Genomic DNA, 19308 nt, shown 5'->3' with positions numbered 1-19308 from the left:
AGAGATCCCAAATATCAGCCTTATGATTTGATTACCTTTCCGCAGATTGAATTATGGGGACTAGTCATACTTAAAAACACGGGGTGGGGGGAATTTAATGTCTATTACTACGCCGTACTCCAGTTGGCAAATTTAATCAACCGCCGACTTGTCACCGCCCGCCGCGGGACCCAATGAACCGATTCATTAGCCCCCTGGTTCCAATTTCCACTAGTCTTCAGCTTGAGGTCCTCTCCTTTGATTTATTCTTGTTTGTATCTCTCTTGAGGCTACCCGTGTCTCCCTAGAACTCTTTTCCGGGAGGGTGGCCCCTTCTCTCAAAGAGAAATTGGCTTCGTATCTTTCCTTGTTTTGGTCATTTATATGTTGCACCGCTGCCGTTCCACACCATGGCTAGTGTTCCAAGTCGCCAGGCGCCTATTGTTATGGTCATAGACTTTCATCATGCAAGGTGAGTAACTGGAAGAGAATAAGAAGGCGACAGATTGGATCCAGGAACAAGAAAGGGAACGAGATAGGCAGAGACCGCAGAATTCGCAGTACCAGAACATGTTCATTCCGTTCTTCGGTTGCGCCTTGTATGAGTTGTGCTCGGGACTTGCTGCATAGCACAGCCCGGGATTATCTTTTGTCCTTGCGCCACATTGTTTAGGCCTGCTGGCTAACATCTATCATTTTTTGTCTTCTGCAGGGGCCCCGAAATCGAACTGTGCTTTGGAGAAGATGGAACCGATCCCGCGGCGGAGAATGATTGGAGTTTGTTACCATTCATGGCGTTATCAGACGGGGCGCATATGTACGGCGATAATCATTACCCCCAATACGCTCCGTACAAGTTACAGCATATACTCAAGGGTGCATTCATTTATTGACGCGAATTCTGGCCCTCCAGGTCGACCGAGGAGTTTTCTTATTTTACACTCCGCCGAAAAGAGACCGCCACGGAACCTGCAACTTCCCTTTTCGGCATATCTTGTGCCAGACAAATCGATTCGAATTTGCTCCTATACCGACCGTCCGATGTGACGAGATCCACAGTACAGAAGGCAGTTGTTGTCATCACTGATAGCCCTCAGAGCCTGGGGCAGCTGAGAGAGAAACTGTCCATAGTGGCATCTGCTTGGTTTGCACAGCGGTATGTTGAGACCAATATACATGCTAGCTGGTGGCTTGTTAGCATGCCATAACTCGACAATATATTCGCTACGCTGGTGTGGAAGAATTTATAACTAATGTGTATACGGACGAGAACAGGGACTTCTCCGATATCGATATTCTGAAGGTGTGCCCTTTTTTTTTTTTTTTTTAGGGTGACTTGGCATTATTCATTGGTCTCCAGTAGTGCTGATATGTTTCAGAAATTTCGAGAAAGCCTAGTCATCAATTTGAACAAGGATGAGAGTTTCAAGGACCAAAACCTTGGTGAGTCCAGTTACCTAGCGCAGTCGATCTCTGTTGCTGACTAGCCTGCAGGACTGTCTCTGCGGGAAATGATCCATGAGTTTAAGTATCAAACTCTGGTCTTGTTTAAAGCTTTACTCCTGCAGCCCAAGGTTGGTAGCTCCTAGTGGGTCATCGCACAAGATACTGATCGAGCCCAGATGCTTTTCTTTGGCTCAAGATGCGAGCGTCTATGCATGATACAATTCTCCCTCGTTTCGTTGATACCTGGCCTCATAAACTACCTTCAAGACTGTGCAGATCCAGCATTCGAGAGCTATACGAAGACTGTTGAGAAGCCTACCACTCTGAAGACAAGTGACAGAAGTTCCCGTACGATTGTAACAGCCCTACCTTCGATTACATCTTGTACTGACTCTTACAGTGCTGGCGTATATGGGATTACCGCTACAAATCTTTGGCAAGGTTCGTGCGTCATGGATCAAAGACCGAATTACGTTCTAACTTCTGCAGGGGAGCATGTTTGGACCTTACACGCCTCTGCAGCAGCTGGATCTGCTGGCGGACCATGGCACGAAGTCATATGTAGTTGGCTCTACGAATTCGTTACTTTTACAACAGAAAGATCGTTATAGTGACATCTTAATCAACGTGAGGAAACTTTTGATCCAGTTTCACAGCTCGGTCACTGACGTAATGAGATTTGCAGCTTGACGAGGACACTATTAATATCACGTCACCCTCTCTACGAAATGCACTGGCACTATCTGTTGCAGACAGACGCTGGATCGATCTTCTTACCCAGATTATCAACGATACGTGGGATGAGGCGCACCCGGAACAACCCAAGACCCATGGGTATATGGGCTCCGAAGAATTCATCAGGTTACAGTTTGAAGAGTATCTGCTCGCATTGCTTTCATGCATGAAATACCATGAGGAGCTGGATTCCTTCAATGCGGGTGACCCAGGCCGGAGGAGCAGGGAGCAATTGGAAGCATTCAACATAGAAGGCGACCCTGCGCTGGAATTCAACGCCGAATTTCTGGCACAGTGGCAAAACACCTCTAATTATGAGCTTTTCAAACGCCTGACCTCTGATGCACTGTTGTACTCCATCGTTGAGCCTCGTCACCCTTGTGCCGGAGGCCTCACCATGGACGATGTTCAACGTCGGCTATCGCAACAAGTCGCGGAGCTTCATCTGGATGAACGGGTACGGGAAAGCCGCGAGGCACTCAATAGGCATATCAGCACTGGCCAAAAGAAAGTAACCACCGCATTCAACAACTTCTGGGCCGACATCGAAGCGATGCGGGAGGCACAGCGGAAAAGAAACGAAGAGAAAGCTCAGTCAGAACGGTCCTCAATTGATAAGGGTCCCTCCCCTCCATTTTCGCCATCTGATACAGCATCTGTACATTCCACTAGTGGTTCCTCTTGGTTCGGTGGTCGCAAGGCTCCTTCCGTGGACATTGCTCAAGCACAGGCATCCGTGAGTGCCGCTGGCCAGAGGGCAGGGGCGTATTTGAACTCATGGAGTACCTGGGCAAGCGAAAAGCGAAAGGAATGGCAGGACAAAAGTAAAACCCCATCCTCTCCGTCTTCAGTAACCTCACCATCGGCCCCGACATTGGCGGGTACAGCAGACCAAAGTGACCCGCCAGAAAGAGGTAGACGATCCATGCAGGCAAGCCGCAGCGAAGACCCCATTACTTTATCGCGTAGCGGAAGCAGAAGGAAGAGATGGAGCAATATTTTCCTGAGACGGGATAGTGGCGAGTATGGCTCACCCAACAGGAAGGATGATGGTGACGGTAGCGAATATGACACTGCCAATTCACGCTCGCACCTATCAAACGAGGTCCCTGTTCATGACGACTCGTCGCACCTAACCGAGCAGCCATCTAAAGAGGCGGCGGCCTTTGCAGAAGCTCAGGTCAGCAGTATAAGCGAAACCCAGACGCCCAGTGAGACAAAGAATACTACCACTACCGAGGCGTCAACTGAGCAGCCCAAGCCTTCCGTTAACCCCCAGACCACCATCGATAAAAAGGATACCATAACAGAAGAGCCAGCATCCACAGAGTGCAAAACTCAAACTGAAGCACCCACCACTACAGGACAAGCTCCACAAAGCCAATAATCTATTAACAAACGACAGGAACATGATTACATGAATCTTTTTTTTTTTTGCCTCTTTCTTTTTTGAACTTTTATATAAATTCGACTAATCATATTTCCCCGTGCATAACACATACAAAAACAAACTTCTTGCATATCATTTGTTCAGCATCATCACTTACGCTTCGAAGCTTTGATACCCGGGTAAGGACAGAGCTTGTATTATTGCCACTTTTTGTTCTTTTTCAGCATATATCATATTTTCCTTTTAATACTCGAAAATGCATATACGATGTTCCTTGATATGATTGTTGAATCACATGTCAACTAATATATCCTGCATCTTCTGAATGCATCAGCGGTTGGATATGATGATTCAAGATATATTATGCATACAATTATAGAGCACGTGGCATGAACGTTGTTGTTACCAATAGATAGATCTATTTATTCTCTTTTGAAATGCCGAATATAAGAAGCGTTACACGGAAGAACGCCAAAAGGGAAAAAATCCAATCTTTATTGATATATTGGGTTATCATTGTCGTATCGGTGCTACGAAAGCAGAAAAGTCCCATCCTTGACCTATGAATGAAAGCCGTATGCCGCAGTGAGAAAAAGACCATTGAACAAAGAAAGAAAATCATGGAAAAACCAGCGAGAAGTACCGGCGCTAACAGAGAATGATTGAAAGAGGGCCAACGAAAGAAAGAATCTCTAGAAATTATGCAATATACGCGATTTCATCACCGTCCAAGCGCTCTATATAGTCCTTCTCCATGAGGGCTTCGATATTCTTCTTGATATCGGGTACCCTGGGTGGGAAACGGGATTTGACTTGTTGGATCACTTCCTGGACAAGTTGGACGTGCTTCATCTTCTTGCGCGATTTCATGATTCGGACGATGGCAGACTATGGACATGTTAGAAAGTGATCTAACAAATTGGGTAGTTCTCCCACATACCTGAAGCAGTAGTTTACGGTCCTCCTCTATAGTCTTGTGCGTATCGTCCGACTCAACCTTTTGTTCCGACTTGATCTGAATGTTGAGGTTGACCTTGACCTTTTTGTGTCTAAAGTTGTAGTTCAATGTGAACGAGGTGCCAGGTTCCGGCTTGGACCCCTCAGGGTTGATGGTAAGTACCTTCGCCTTGAGGAAGATACCCAAGTTCGGCTCAAGAATCTCAGGAGCAAGAGTGGTAGCTTTTTGAATGTCCTCGTACGTCAAGGTATCGGTCTCATTGAAAAGGAGAAGAATGCCCATCTGGAAGGTTGAAACTTGGAAAGTATAAGGTACCTTTGTGTTTTTGATGTAGTTAGTTTTGATTTCACCTTTGCATAGCTGCCAAAGCCATGTCAGCTTCCGACCATTATGCTTGTCAAAGTAGAAGTTTTGGAATCGCTCAGCTGTCTTGACAATTTCCGGTGGCGCAAGGAAGTCTGTCGACGGAGCTTGAAGAGGCCAGAACCCAGTTCCCAGAATCTGAAAGTGTGCATCCACCAGCTTCCTCCGATCGTCGTCATCAAGTACCTTGTCTTGCCAGTCTTTGTAGCTGGCGTTAAGATCCTTCGAGATCTGGATATCTTGGAACATGCGCTGCAACTTATTGGTGTACTCGAAACCGCAGGCTTCCTTGAGCTTGCTGATCATACTAGTCTCCGCATCATCGGACACCGAGCTGACATGCACCAATCGCTTAGCAAGCATCTTGGAGTAAAATTTCTGGAAGACATCCTTATCTTCAATATATTTGAAGACCGTCATAATCTGGACTAGCATCTCCTCCAGCTCGGACTCCTCAGCAGCCTTGGATCCCTTCTTCAGCAGCGAGTCGGTATACTTAGCCAGCAGCTCCGGCGATTTCGTCGAACTAGACGCGCAGATCTTATTGCGGTTGACAAACTCGCGGCACGCATTGTCCAAGGAGCGAACAAACTCCGATTCGCCATTGAATGCCTCGTTAACCAGGCTCTGGTATCTTGTATGTACCTGCAACAAAGCATCCACATACATCTTGGGTTCGAACGCCTCGCCTTCCGCTGCAACCTTCTCAACCGCTGCCAAACCTGCTTTCCTAACATGGGTCTCGAACTTCGTCCGCAGTGGATCCAAACCTTCTTTGATGCGAGACAAAAGCCGGTACATCCGAGCTAGGTCCTCTTGACGTTCGTTGTCCAGCAGAACCTGGAATTCATCACGCAGTAGTTCGGAGTGGGCAGTGACGAGGACATCCAAACAAGTGTCGGTAAGATGCTTCGAGATATCCGGGTGCAAATACAAGCCCACACGAGCTTTTTCTTCTTCTAAGCGTGCCTCCGCCTTCTTCATGTACTCCACCACGCTGTTTTCTGCCACGAACTGGCGCGACTCGTTTTCATAATAGACCTTGGTAGCCGCAATGAAGGGCTTCTCAAAGAACATCCGGTATACTTCAAGCGTCGACTTGGAGCTGTCGCTTTCGTCCAGTCCGAGAGAAACAAAAGAATCGACGATACTCTTGATCTGCGACTGCTCGATCGTTTCGCCATTGCGCTGCTTCTCGACAAGGTTCAAAACTGCTTCCATAACCTTCTCATGGACCTTCATGAAGAAGTCATCTTTCCACTTGACGAGGTGCAGAGTATACACGTCGTAGACATTCTTTTTACCCTCATCGATCTCCCGCTTGACCCAATGTCGGTTGAGATAGCCGAAAAGATGGTTGATGTACTTGGCGGCTGTCGTGTAACGGGTCCATTCGCGGATGTAGAACCCTAGCAGGGCCTCCTCGGCGTGGCCCTTAGACTCATGATGCACAGCATCGAGGTGACGTGAAAGGTACTCTCCAAGCAGCTTATATAGCTCCTCTCCTAGCAGATGTGCTGAAGCAGTGTTAGATCCAGGGGCCCGGTATATCTTTGAGGATTTGTGCGTTGATGAAGACGAACCACCGCGATGTGCTTGTAATCCATGGCCATTGCCGACAGCCTTTTGTGATGTGCAAAAATTGTGAACCGCACTTCGCTCAGAATGTCAGTCGAGTCCAAGATGATGAAAAAAAGGTAGCATACGTATATAAAGCCATGTACTAGGAATCCGAGTGAATTGTCAGCATGCAACAAGAAACCTTTCCCATTCACCAGAAGCGACCAAGCTAAGCGATCCGAAAGGACTTACAGTCTTCATATCCACTCCCTCCTCCAGCTTCAACATCACACTGTCGACACCCTTCTCCAGGAACGACCATCTGCTTGAGTTAGTCTACCATCCGCTACATGGCGCCTCCGAAGTTACCCGATGTGTCATTCGAGCATGAGCGACTCACGTTTCATCCAAGTCATCCTTGTGAGGTGTCTGGGGAATCAGGGACGGCGGCATGGTGCTTTTTGGAGATGACTTCAGCGAACAAGGAGTAAAGCTGCGAAACGAGGGCGTCAGTTCTCGCGGAAGCTAGGGCGAACACTCAAGACAGATGACACACGCGTGACGAGCTGAGGATGGATAGACGAGATGGAGTTTCGAAGGTGTTGAGGGCTTGCCGTAGCGCTCCAAGGGTTTGGGCTTTCCTACTTTTTGATTTCCGCAAATAAGCTCGCCTCCAGAAGCGGGCGATTACAGCACTGGCGGCGTTCAGACCAAACACTACCGTCAACGCAGGAGGATAGCCGCGCGCTGTGAGATAGCAAGAATAACGGAAGGAACCGACCGAAGAGTCACAAAATAGGGGCTCAGTACAGAAGTCTGAGCTAGGGCGCAGTAAGAGCAAACCACAGACACGCCTCAAAGTACGAAAAATACAGAGAGAACACAAGAGTCGGCGTGGCGTTGGGCGGTAGTGAGAGTCAAGATCAGACATCCGTGGGGGGGAACACTTTATCGATATTTGCGGTAGGCGGTCAACACAGCTGGCCTGCACAACGATCTGATTCAATCTAGATTTTTTATGGGGTTTAAGAAGGATGGTTAGGCAACCAACACCTTCAATTCTTTCAGTACTGCTACCTAATGGAGCTGGGTATATTCCCAAAATCAGATGGAGTAGATATTATTTTGTTTTTCATTTGCTGAGTTCCCTTTGGGGCTCTTCTTTGTTCCCCGAGCAATCTGTATCAAGACGCCTTCTTTTAAAACGCATGACGCAGTCAACAACCGTCTCATGATAATGCCTCTTTCCTTTATAATCTTTCTCTTCCCCTTAATACACAGCAGTAACTCCCCCTTGGATGTGTGGTCGCGACAGGCACATACTGGTGAAGCGTAGCAATCCCCTGGCTAGAGTCGTAGAAGAGAAGGGGGGATTCAAGGAGTATAAACAATCCAAAAAGATACTGTTTAGGAGCAAAAACCGCAAGCATTACCCCAAATGACGTCATGGCGACTTTCCATTTTTGGAAACCCTCAAACCCTTACTTGGCTGAAGAAAGAACGACACCTGAGATCCTCACCCGCTTGCATGCAGCAAACAACACTGCCTGAAAACTATCCATTGGATCGGAAAGGAAACCATGTCGTTCAAATCCCCGTCCGACATCGAGGTGACCACTCGCCAAATCCCGGAATGGGGAGATATTCCCAACACATCCATCCAGTCTAAGCCGCTTCTGATATATCGTCACGCTTTTGATGCGTCTCCAAGCCAGCTTCAGGCACGCTTGGAGGAGATCGGCGAGGTCGAACCACAGTGGGTTTATACTATGTATCAGCAGACGCACTTCCACAGCACAACACATGAGGTTTTGGGAGTGGTCTCTGGACGCGCTCGTCTCTGCTTTGGCGGTGAAGCAAACCCCCGTCGTTTTGAGCCGACGGTTGAGAAAGGCGATCTTATTATCGTCCCCGCAGGGGTAGGCCACCGCCTCTTAGATGATCTCGGTACGGAGAGTTTCAGTATGGTGGGTGCCTATCCTCGAAATAAACACTGGGACATGTGCTATGGACACCCGGGTGAGGAGAGAAAGGCTAAGGCTATCGAGAGGCTCGACTGGTTCCATCGCGATCCCTTGTACGGAGCCGATGGTCCCGTTCTCCATGTTTAAAATTGTATTTTGGGCGGCATCATCTTCGTGTATCCTTTGAGCTTATATTCCATCATTCTACTAATATATACATACATAATCATCACATGTGCATGGCCGTTGCTATCCAGGACCCAAACCTTTTCCCAAACCGGGGAACCAAAAGGAAGCTAAGAAAGAAAAGACAACTCGGGAAAGAAAGGGATAAGGTGAGACCAGTAAAGTGGAGCAGAACTGAGTTGAAGAAAACGGAGACGGTAGACCCACCGTCGAGAAGAAAAGGGAGGGAGAAAAAAAAAAAAAAAAGAAAAGAAAAGAAAAGAAAAGAAAAAAAAAAGAAAAATAGGGACCTTGAGCTGGGCCTCAGAGAATGAAAGAGCAAAGCAAGAAACTATTGTAAAGGCAAGAGATAGCGTAAGATGAGATGTTAGAAAGCAGAAAGGAGTATCACTGTGCAGCACGATCTACGAGTCTGTTCAAAGCAATTAGTCCTGCGCATTGTGGAGAAAGACAGGGAAAGATGGCTATACCTTAAAACACTAATGGCGAATGTTGTAAGCCAAGCCAAAAGAGCAATTAATAGAACACTAGCTAGCGCAATTTGTCGGTCGCAGATTGCATCGTTCTTAGGAGCGACCTGCTGGTTAACCTCACCGATGGTGCATGCGCCACTAACTGTGGACAGTGATTCAAAGGCCAAACTTAGGTTGGCAGAGTCAAAGACAATGAAGAAAATGTCGAGAAGGACAAGCCGTGCTTTGGCCGATGGGGAGCGAAGACCCAGCGGTTTGGATGTATATTCATCCCAAGTAATATACACCAGGTAAACCAGGGCCACGGCATCAACAATAATCGCCATTAGCGCAGAGGGGCCCTGCGGATGCGCATACTCACGCGACATGTGCTGAATAGAGGCTCCAAGTGCAAGAGCAGTGAGCGAAAAGACCCACACCGTTAGGCGAAAAATCAAGGGTACTATAGGACTCTTCAATAAGGTATGATGGAAGCGTTTGAACCAGATCTCTCTTCGCCGTTTCATTCTCAGCGGATCTTCTGTATCCTCCCCACTCCAGTCTTCAAGTCTTCCGCGCCATGGCTGCGAGTAGTCACCATGGTTTTCATTCAGCCATTCGGGGGTCACAAGTTTTTCCTCAACACCCGGATCCCTCGGATAGGCGATTGATCTAGAGAAACTCTTCCAACGCGATTCACGAGGTGATGTCGCGCGCCCTTCTTCTAAGCTTGTTCCTCGACCCGCGAAATCTACTTTTGCAGTCGTATAGGGCGAGTGGTTATGCTGAGCGACAACGGCATCATCGGGATGCGAGGGTAGTAGTCGTGAGGCGGCAGAAGATTCACCTTCAGGTTCCTTGTAATCGACCGATCGGATCCAAGCTAATACATAAGCTTGTATCAGTAAAGCCTTCGCCAGAGGTGGCTGGGGTCTGTTGAGTATATTACGCACCCGGAAGAGTTCGCAATCTCTTTCCTAACACAACATTATCCTGACCATCCTCCGTTGACGCTTCCTCTAGAGCCTGTAAGACATTGGGCGACAATTCCAGCGCACCATTGTGAGGAAGTTCAGGAAACTGGTCATGATTACTTTGCCCGTTATGAGCGTGGTTGGCTCCAGACATCCATTCTGTATTGGTTGTTTTCTCGTTTAGTTGAGGATCTAAGACCGAGCTTGGACCTGGAGGAAGTGCGCGCAAAATGCGCGCATCCTGTGCCATCGCCTTCTAGTTCAATGCGTCGTTCCAGGTGAGGTCGCTTCGGCTGTCGGAAGTTATGGGAAGACAATGGGTCTCGCCTGCATCGCCTCACAGCCCCCTCAGCCCCGAGAACACGGCGTTTCTCTGGAAACCGAGCAACCTTATGACCCTTTGAGGGAGCAGGTCATTAGATTAGAATTGAAGCCCAAAAAGGTGGAAGACCACGGTAATTACAGGCTTGGGGGGCTGGGAGAGAACGGGGGTGAGAAGCAATCCTGTGGTAATAGTTGCTCAATGCTGCTAAACCTAGAGAAGTAATTTATCCCTCTTGGGAAATACTCCGTTGATTACGGCGCTAATCTTTTCGCTGGGTGCGGAATGACGTCTCTCGATACCGCCCGCGACCAAACAACCATCAGCCACACCTTGCACCATATTCGCCTCCGCCATACCCCATCAAGGGGCAAAAGAGAACAAAAACCCTAAAGAAAGAAAAGAACTAATCTCAAAACTTACTTTAAAAGAAGGAATGCTATTTTTGCAAGCTCCCTTGAATTGGTTGTTTTCCTTAGTTGATCACTTGTCGTGTACTCCGTACTCCCTGGCCGTTTTCAACAATTTCCCTACGTTCCTCAATTGAATTCCCCGAAACGACAAAACGGCAGAAAGAAATAAAAGGAGAAAAGCCAAAGACAAAACGCTGCCATGCGACTGTTCGTCATTCCGATCTCGACGAGACGGGCCCTGATATATGCTCGCCCGCTCCGTCGGGATCATGCAAAGGAGCTGTCCATACTCGATCGAATCACAAACAAAGCTGCCGAAACATGGGCTAAATGGGAGGAAGCTGAGAAGGGTTGGCAAAAACACTTGGTTGTGTGGGGAAATAAGGTCCAACAGCGGATTCCTTATGAAGAATGGGGGCTCAAGAGTATTCCTTCACTTAATGCTCAGCGACGACTTGATGAATCGTATGGGTCGAAGAAGATTGATGTGCTTCTCCCGGGAAATGCGGTCAAAACCGAAAAGCTCAAGTCTATCTTGCACAAAATTGCTACTGATAGGCAGGACCTACATCGTAAGAGGATGTGGTGGAGCTTCATCGCGAGTCCTTTCACAGCTCCGATTGGGCTCATTCCATTGTATGAAAGCTAAGATCTTCCCTGGAAAACTTTCATAAAGGAGATTTCTTGGTATATTACGAAATAAGCTAATGATGGAACGACAGGTTACCTAACATCCCTTTCTTCTATCTTGTGTATCGAGGATGGTCCCATTGGCGAGGTGCGCTTTTTCACCTTCCTACTTGCCACGGCATTGCTGACTGGTTCCAGCATTAAACGGATCCAAACACTTAGAATTCTTGGTCGAGAAGGACCTTCTGAATCCGATATCGCACCCGGCACTGGAACGACTATACGCGAAACGGGTTTCACGGGCGCTAGAGATGTCTAACATTGAACAGTCAATCTCAAGTATGGTAGAGGACGTGGAGAAAAGTGACGACAGATTGCTGCTTCGGATGGATGATGCTAAGAAATTAGCTTCAATCCTTGAAGCACCGGAGCTTGCTTTGGAAGCCGAACGAGCTATTGTCCAGGTCGAGGAGAAGTTGAGAACGGATAGCTCATCTCCGGGCGATGACGAAAAGAAAAACAACCCAAAAGAAAAAGAGTCCTGAATGACTCAGACATAGAGTAACTAATTGTGCATCTGTCCGTTTGTTTAATTTAGACAGTCAAGCTATGGCTGCTATTATCGGGCGATGGTGGTTATGGGTATGGTACATAGAACTTGGGGTGTTCCGCGGTAATTGTATGATACATACTGAAGACATTATTAACGGTATACGGGAGTAAATATAACTTTCCATGAACATAGTGGATCCCCAGGTATTCCAGTTGGAGGAGTATGGAGCAATTGAACGGTTCCTGATTCTCTGCATATCACCTGCCGGATTTAACATGATCCGAGTGCCCCATGGGAGCCCGCCGCGGGATGCCCGAAACGGTTAACTACTCAATAACCCATGAGCATCTCCAGCCAAACATCCTCTATAGTCGCTTCTCATTACTCGGTTCTTAATATCAAGTTTGTCCCAACTGGTCTACCGAGTCGCTCACATCATGTCAAATAAAAAAATCGAGCAATGGGAAATAGAAAGATACTGGGAGATCTTCGCTTCGTTAGCAAATGGTCAGCCCCGTCTGAACAACTCTCAGGCCGCCTCAGTGCTCAGGAACAGTCGGCTTCGCGATGAGCAACTGGAAAAGGTCTGGGATTTAGCCGATGTGGATGGTGACGGAGAGTTGGATTTTGAGGAGTTTTGTGTCGCTATGCGATTAGTGTTCGATCTGGTCAACGGTGTATGTTACCTCCCCTATTGTCTACCATACCTTCGCGGCGCCTCTACCTGCCCGATACGTTCCTCCTTGGGATCATTCAGCGCTTTTGTCACAATTAATGGTATTTGATGAGTGCCGCTGCTAAAGCTCGATGTATCTAGGAATTACAAACTGTCCCTGCAGTTTTACCCGATTGGCTCGTCCCTGAATCCAAGTCTCATTTAGTCCATGCAACCCGGGCATTGAGCACTCAACCGGAACAGTTCGAACGGATAGAAGACGAAGATGATACTCCCGGACTGAAAGATGGATTCGAATGGTACATGAAGCCCGCCGACAAGTCCAAATACGAAGAGATATATAATGCCAACAGAAACCAACGTGGTGAAATCGCATGTACGTCAGCGCTCCCCGTTGAAGCGGGGCCGCATCCCTTAACCGCTCGCGTTCCGAACTAATACGTAGTTGTTCTCGTACAGTTGAATCATTACAACCACTCTACGATTCGCTCGATGTCCCCGACACCGATGTTCGCTCTGCGTGGAACTTGGTCAACCCCTCCGCATCCCACACAATTAATAAGGACGCTACCCTTGCGTTCCTGCATATACTGAACTACCGACACGAGGGCTTCCGCATTCCACGCACCGTTCCTGCTTCCCTCCGCGCCTCGTTTGAAAACAATAAGATCGATTATCAGGTCGATAATGCACGTCCGGCACAGAAGTGGGGTGCAGACGGAGACACGGAGACACCAACTGGTCGGAAGACTAAATTTGGAGATACGTACTTGAGTCGGTTGGGTGCCGGAGGAAAGTCGTCGTATACTCCCAAGGGAACAAACTTCAGCGACACAATTCAGGATGAGGAATGGGAGAAGGTTCGTCTAAGGCGCGAGCTGGCGGAGTTGGAGACCAAGTTGAATTCTGCACAACAAGCCTCCGAAGGGCGTAGGGATCAACCCAGGAACGATGGCAGGACCAGCTGGGGCTTGGTCAAAAAGGAAGCGCTTCAGCTTCTGGAGTACAAGGAACGCGAGCTTCGCGAACTTAGGGAAGGTACTGGAAGGTCTAAGGAAGGCCAAAACCTAGAGCGGCTCAGGGAGGATGTGAAAGCCGTCGGCGAGCAGGTGGATGGACTTAAAAGCCACCTTGCCAACCGGAATGAGGTACTCGCCGATCTACGAAGACAGATCGACGAAGAGAAGGTGTCACGGTAGTAATCTTGTTCCATCCTGTTCTGTTTTCCCTTCCTTCTGAAATATACTTTTGAGTACTTCCAACCCCCTGTTATTACTTGATTTCCCTGTGAGAGAGCTTTCGTGGTCCCTGTCTTTGATGTACAGCCATTTCTTTGGCGAGGAGCTCAGGCGCTTAATGGATGCATTCTTTGCTTTTCGATGATTTGATTAATTGGAGGATTCACCAGCCCCTGTCACATTATACACCACGCAATCCCATTAACTGTACAGTATATAATCCATCCTGATGCTAATAAACAGCATACTTTTCCCACCAACGAAAGTCAGCATAATAGACGAACAAACAACAGTCATACACGGTCATCAACAGTCCTCGCCGGTCCAATCCTCAGAACCCCAAGATCAGCACTTTCCTCGCTATGTACAATCACCTCTGTAGTCTGTATTATCCTCGACAAAGACCCCCGACGGGGTCGCTGCGTCAAGTTCTCTTCACTCCCCCTATCAGACCCGTCAAGGGTCCCGATCTGAACACTATACTTGTGGTCTTCATTGACGGTTCGGTTCTGCTGCAGCGAATGCATAATATAACTCGACCTTACATGGTATCCTTGTCCGTTACGTTTCCCGCTGCGCACACCGCTAGTGAAACTCAGCGTTGTCCCGATGACAGATTTCACGAGGGGCTTGATAGTCGGGAACGACGCAGCAATGATACCGACATTTAGCTCGATACTAACGAGTAGTTAGCTTCTGGATAACAATGGACACTGCTGGTGTGCTATCGTGTGAGAAATGCGGGTTGGATAGGAAAAGACATACCAATTCCAGATGAGGTATTGACAATCGCTGGATTTTGGAAATTGAGAATCACAAAATTAGCTGTCTTCCAACTACTACCGCTTTCAGGAATATGATAGAAGCGTACCGATACGGATCTGGCTCGTCGAAGATTTGGCTCTGGAGAACGGTCTTCACAATACCTGCTGCGCAGGCACTGTGAGATTCTTTGGTTAGAAGGAAGGTATGGCTCAGGTCTAGGAAGAGGAGATCACATACAAATAACCAAGACTGAGGATTCCCATTAAAGAAACCCTGGTACGTTTATTGACTTGCACTTTGTAGAACATGAACGCAGGTAATGTCGCGAATACAAAGTCCGTCGCGATATTGATTGCTAAAGTCAAGTGTTATGGACTCTTCACCCTTCACAACGTATCTGTGTGAGAGGATAGGACATACCACTATTAAACTCCCCAATCGACAGATAAGTCTTCATCGAATAACACCTCGCATTCTCTCTCAATGAGAAATCCCAAGCCGCCCGAACCGGAAGACACTGGAAGATCAACGTCAAGATACACGCGACAGTAAAGATAATAAGAAACACTACCACCGTCAGTAGAAATCGATTAATCTACAGATCCAAACCCACCAAGCGCCCCGGTAATGAACCGTTTCAGGTTCTTATTAGGCGAAGCAAACCGGAGCAAGAAGAGCGCCAATGAAACCTTGACCAGGCTTATACCGAGCACTATGACGATGGCGTGGTAGAACATGTACTCGCTGAGGATCTGGAAATCTTCCGGCTTGATGTCGTCGGAAAAGAGGCCGACTCCATGGTGCGATTCACCGATGAAGCAAGCTAGGACGCCGAAGGCGCATAACTGTGTTCCTGTTCAGTTAGAGCAGTTGTTGTAAAGAAGTAGTTTATGGTATCCGGTGTGATATCTGGTGGGTTGTACTACTTACCAAGGATGCCACGATTACACCATCATCTGGAAGAAATTTCCGGAGGAGGAAGAGTCGCACGTAGCAGCGTAATGCGACTAGGAGGCCCGATAGACCTGTTAGGGATCCGATGATGGCGAGGATGTGTGGAGCTCGACTGTCGCTGGGAATGTTTGCCGATGCTGCTGCTGCTTGTCTCGGTAGTAGATCCCCGCTAGAATACATGATATCTATCATGATCTCGATGGAGATAGAGGGGAATCTCCATGACCAGCGTAGACTGAGTTACTCCTAGAGAGCTGAGTCTCTGTATTCTAAGTTAAGCCTGTATAGGGCTATTTCTCCAAGGAAGCACTAGCGTCCAACAAACACAGAACACATTCGGAGATACAAGGGGGTCAAGCTTATTTTGATCATATGGATGAATCCGGTTGAAATTATTCCTAAGGATCGGTTTTTCATCTGTTTGTAAGAACTTAATGAAAGCTACTATGCCATTTCGCCCATTGCCGCAAACGGGCATGTCCAGCCATTGAAGGAATCCAGCCGGTGCCTAACAGATGCACGTTGTCTGCGCCGCGATCCATTAAATTTGAAACTGGAACTAGCAAGGATAACGAGCAGGGATTTTATATAGTCCACGAGTAGAAGCGATTTGGGTAAGGTAATGGCGTGTACATACCATTCCGGCGGAGCGTTCATAAAGTAAGCCCTAACTCTACCGCTATACTCCGTAAGTTCTGGGATTCTCGCCATAACTATTATGGCATGATATGAACAGAAATGGGAACATTTTCAACTCAATAATGAAATTTATCTTTGTCTCTTCTTTTTCTGCCTCAGTTACTATCCACCTCTCCCCATCGATGCTCAGTGTTCTGCTTGGTGTGGGTACATATTCGGACAGAAGGCGCACTGTAGTAAGTACTCCGTAGTGGGCAATCGGTCCATTGACTAGCGCCTGCAGGGAATTGCTCCGAAGGTGAGCCGATAGGGACATCGGGTAGCATTGAGCGGGTAATAAGGCGAGAATTTAATATATCTTAATATAAAGTACGAAGTATAGGAACGGAGTAATTAGTCCGTTCAACCGTTGGGGTCTTAGCCAAGTTCTAGTGGCTTAATCTACATTTAGCCCCCGCTAATGCGGGCTATACGAAGTCCTGTAAGCCCCAATATAATTGCTCTACAGTGATTTAGAGCGTTCGGGAAATATAGCACGAGGGTGTGGATTCAAGTTTGATAAATATAGCTCCCAAGCTCAAGGGTGGTTCCATAGAATTATTTCCACTGACTGTGAAAAGCTTCAAGGACGATTCAAACACAAACACGAACACGGGCTATAGTGCCAAGCGGCAAAGGAACTTCGTTTTTACCTTTTACGGTTATTGTACTAGATGGAGGGCAGTCTAATTATACGAGCTTTGACTAAACCGATTGAACTAACTGACTAGCCAATCTTTGAAACCAAGGCAGCGCGTTGGCATCGGAGGATCCATTGAGACATCCGGACGGCTAAATAGATTCGAAATGAAGCTCGAGAGATCCCTGTTCGCACTAGCCAACTGTCAACTGGGTCTCTGCCGCTACTGTGGCCTCAATGTACTCGAATCTGATCCGAAAACTTATTTGCGTTCCCCTCGTTTCTTCTCTTTGAGATCTACCTTGTAGAGACAATAAGATGTCACATATGCTGTGGAGTCTCTTCTAAATGCCGTGTTCTTCCTTACCCTTGCCAGGCAACGGTCCAAGATACGACAAGCTGCTCGGTATAAGTTGTTGTGTACTTAAATAGTATCTCCATGAGCAGTCTGGCCCCGGCTCTTTTGATTAATTTGCTCTATTTCTACTAATTTCCGCTTTGCGACCCTCGCGTCCCACTAAAGCGATGTCTCTGTCAGTGCTTTTGCTCTCCACGCCCGGCCTCCAAGCGACAAATAGTAAATGTCTACGTGCTATACCTTCCTAGCCCTAGTCGTATGACTATCTGGGGCCTCAATTGGCGGTCGCATATCCGGTTGTCCTAACCGGCAATCTAGAGTCCAACTATCTATGCCGTCTAAAGTTCACACAGAGCTAGTCAAGATGTAATAAAAAAGCTCTTGACCGGTACCTTCCAGTCTCAAATTTCTTCACTCACTTTCTTTCCATTGCTGTGCCTATCCTCAGAAGAGGTGAGCGTAAACATGCGCAGTTGGGTTCCATTCGTCGCAGCTCTTGCTGCCCTATCACCAGCAACTGCATCTCCCACTTCCATGGATCAATGGGATGTACTCGCTGGAAAAGCCCTGGGAAATCAAATCCTGTATCACTACACAAACCCGGAAGCCAGCAGCACCTGTACCCCTTACACCGCGTCGGCTCGCAGAGAATGGTATGCACCCTGGACACTTCAACGCGCAAAGACTATGTATAACTGAACTGTACCACCATAGGGGGGCTCTATCCAAGAAAGAACGACGAGACTACATCGATGCCGTTCTCTGTCTATCCTCTAAGCCTTCAAAGTCCGACCCCTCCTTCGCTCCTGGGGCTCGTTCCCGCTACGATGACTTCGTAGCTGTGCACATCAACCAGACGATGTTCATCCATTCAACGGTATATCCCAATCCCACTACAAACCCATAGAAGAATATCCCACTGAACCAATTACCAATAGGGCAACTTCCTAACCTGGCACCGCTACTTCACCTGGGCCTACGAACAAGCCCTACGAAACGAATGCGGCTACACAGGCTCCCAGCCCTACTGGGCCTGGAACAAATACGCCGACGACCCAGTCAACTCGCCCATCTTCGACGGCTCAGAATACAGCATGTCAGGAGACGGCGCATTCGTCCCCCACAATGCCACCGAGGCGGCACCCGGAATCTTCCTCCAGCCTTCGAATGGAGGCGGCTGCGTCAAATCCGGTCCCTTCAAGAAGTAAGCTTTCCCCCGAATTCCAAGCCCACAACTTCCAATTAACATACAATTTCTTTCCCCAACAAAAGCTTCACAGTGAACCTCGGCCCCCTCCTCCCAAGTCTCAAGATCCCAGGCCTGGTCGCCCAAAACGGCACCGGCCTGAACTATAACCCAAGATGTCTCCGCAGAGATATCTCCAAGCAAGCCGCCCAATGGACCACAACTAAAAACGTCGTGGACCTGATCGTCAACGAAACAGATATCTGGGATTACGAGACGACAATGCAGGGTGACTTCCCTCGTGGCTTCCTCGGTCTGCATAGCGGTGGACATTATACCATTGGTGGTGATCCTGGCGGTGTACGTCCCATACTACTCCCTCCATTCTAGGCCGTGATGGGTCTTCTATGATATTTATAGTCTCAATTACTGATGTTTGTGACGCTGTAGGACTTTTTTGCCTCCCCCGGTGATCCCGCTTTCTTCCTTCACCATGCCGCGATTGACCGGGCGTTCTGGACTTGGCAGAATCTGGACCCTGTGAAGCGGACTTATGTTGTTAATGGGCCGACTGTGCTTCCTGGTATTGTGGAGTCGCCGCCCAATGCTACGTTGGATGATGTTGTGGATATGAGTGCTGCTTTGGCGCCGCCGAAGACTATTAGGGAGTTGTTGGATACTACTGGCGGGACTGGGGGGCCTTTTTGTTATATTTATCTGTGAATTGTGTTCGAGCTTGTTATTTGTTTGAGGTTGGGGTTTAGAAGCTGTGTTGTATATAATAATGTTGGGGTTGTTTGGACTGTACTACATACCCAGAATGAATATATAGATAAGCGCAGTTCAATACAGAGGGTACTCGTGCCAGATCATGAGATATCCAATCTT

At 47.9% G+C, this 19308-nt stretch overlaps 8 protein-coding genes across 8 annotated transcripts; 5 read left to right on the top strand and 3 right to left on the bottom strand.

The window, feature by feature from the left end:
* Positions 1 to 389: 389 nt before the first annotated feature.
* On the top strand, positions 390 to 3547 carry AO090012000598 (putative Avl9 protein; the record flags this gene model as incomplete). The annotated part of the gene is made up of 10 exons (XM_001727537.1): positions 390 to 451; positions 692 to 796; positions 893 to 1135; positions 1255 to 1282; positions 1359 to 1422; positions 1474 to 1553; positions 1602 to 1773; positions 1826 to 1866; positions 1915 to 2052; positions 2111 to 3547. 10 exons carry the CDS (start codon positions 390 to 392, stop codon positions 3545 to 3547), a joined length of 2370 nt encoding a protein of 789 aa, XP_001727589.1.
* Positions 3548 to 4249: 702 nt separating this feature from the next.
* culA (cullin culA) lies at positions 4250 to 6884 on the bottom strand (the record flags this gene model as incomplete). Its single annotated transcript, XM_023236550.1, has 4 exons — positions 4250 to 4438; positions 4491 to 5505; positions 5539 to 6525; positions 6832 to 6884. 4 exons carry the CDS (start codon positions 6882 to 6884, stop codon positions 4250 to 4252), a joined length of 2244 nt encoding a protein of 747 aa, XP_023091466.1.
* A 1127-nt stretch (positions 6885 to 8011) lies between these two features.
* AO090012000596 (cupin domain-containing protein) lies at positions 8012 to 8542 on the top strand (the record flags this gene model as incomplete). Its single annotated transcript, XM_001727535.3, has 1 exon — positions 8012 to 8542. One exon carries the CDS (start codon positions 8012 to 8014, stop codon positions 8540 to 8542), a length of 531 nt encoding a protein of 176 aa, XP_001727587.1.
* Positions 8543 to 8884: 342 nt separating this feature from the next.
* On the bottom strand, positions 8885 to 10161 carry AO090012000595 (phospholipase D regulator; the record flags this gene model as incomplete). The annotated part of the gene is made up of 3 exons (XM_023236549.1): positions 8885 to 8912; positions 9034 to 9916; positions 9987 to 10161. 3 exons carry the CDS (start codon positions 10159 to 10161, stop codon positions 8885 to 8887), a joined length of 1086 nt encoding a protein of 361 aa, XP_023091465.1.
* A 780-nt stretch (positions 10162 to 10941) lies between these two features.
* On the top strand, positions 10942 to 11391 carry AO090012000593 (mitochondrial K+-H+ exchange-related family protein; the record flags this gene model as incomplete). Its single annotated transcript, XM_001727533.3, has 1 exon — positions 10942 to 11391. The coding sequence occupies one exon, from the start codon at positions 10942 to 10944 to the stop codon at positions 11389 to 11391; it is 450 nt and encodes a 149-aa protein (XP_001727585.3).
* Positions 11392 to 12362: 971 nt separating this feature from the next.
* On the top strand, positions 12363 to 13800 carry end3 (cytoskeletal adaptor protein SagA; the record flags this gene model as incomplete). The annotated part of the gene is made up of 3 exons (XM_001727532.3): positions 12363 to 12602; positions 12743 to 12977; positions 13061 to 13800. The coding sequence occupies 3 exons, from the start codon at positions 12363 to 12365 to the stop codon at positions 13798 to 13800; spliced, it is 1215 nt and encodes a 404-aa protein (XP_001727584.1).
* An 852-nt stretch (positions 13801 to 14652) lies between these two features.
* On the bottom strand, positions 14653 to 15750 carry AO090012000591 (uncharacterized protein; the record flags this gene model as incomplete). The annotated part of the gene is made up of 5 exons (XM_001727531.3): positions 14653 to 14779; positions 14842 to 14959; positions 15025 to 15171; positions 15218 to 15449; positions 15535 to 15750. 5 exons carry the CDS (start codon positions 15748 to 15750, stop codon positions 14653 to 14655), a joined length of 840 nt encoding a protein of 279 aa, XP_001727583.3.
* A 1949-nt stretch (positions 15751 to 17699) lies between these two features.
* On the top strand, positions 17700 to 18590 carry AO090012000590 (tyrosinase family protein; the record flags this gene model as incomplete). The annotated part of the gene is made up of 4 exons (XM_023236548.1): positions 17700 to 17887; positions 17949 to 18111; positions 18173 to 18438; positions 18515 to 18590. The coding sequence occupies 4 exons, from the start codon at positions 17700 to 17702 to the stop codon at positions 18588 to 18590; spliced, it is 693 nt and encodes a 230-aa protein (XP_023091464.1).
* Between the last annotated feature and the right edge of the window lie 718 nt (positions 18591 to 19308).

Source organism: Aspergillus oryzae, chromosome 4 (genome assembly GCF_000184455.2).
Source record: "Aspergillus oryzae RIB40 DNA, chromosome 4".
Lineage (NCBI taxonomy): Eukaryota > Fungi > Ascomycota > Eurotiomycetes > Eurotiales > Aspergillaceae > Aspergillus > Aspergillus oryzae.
This window is presented reverse-complemented; position numbering and strand designations above follow the sequence as displayed.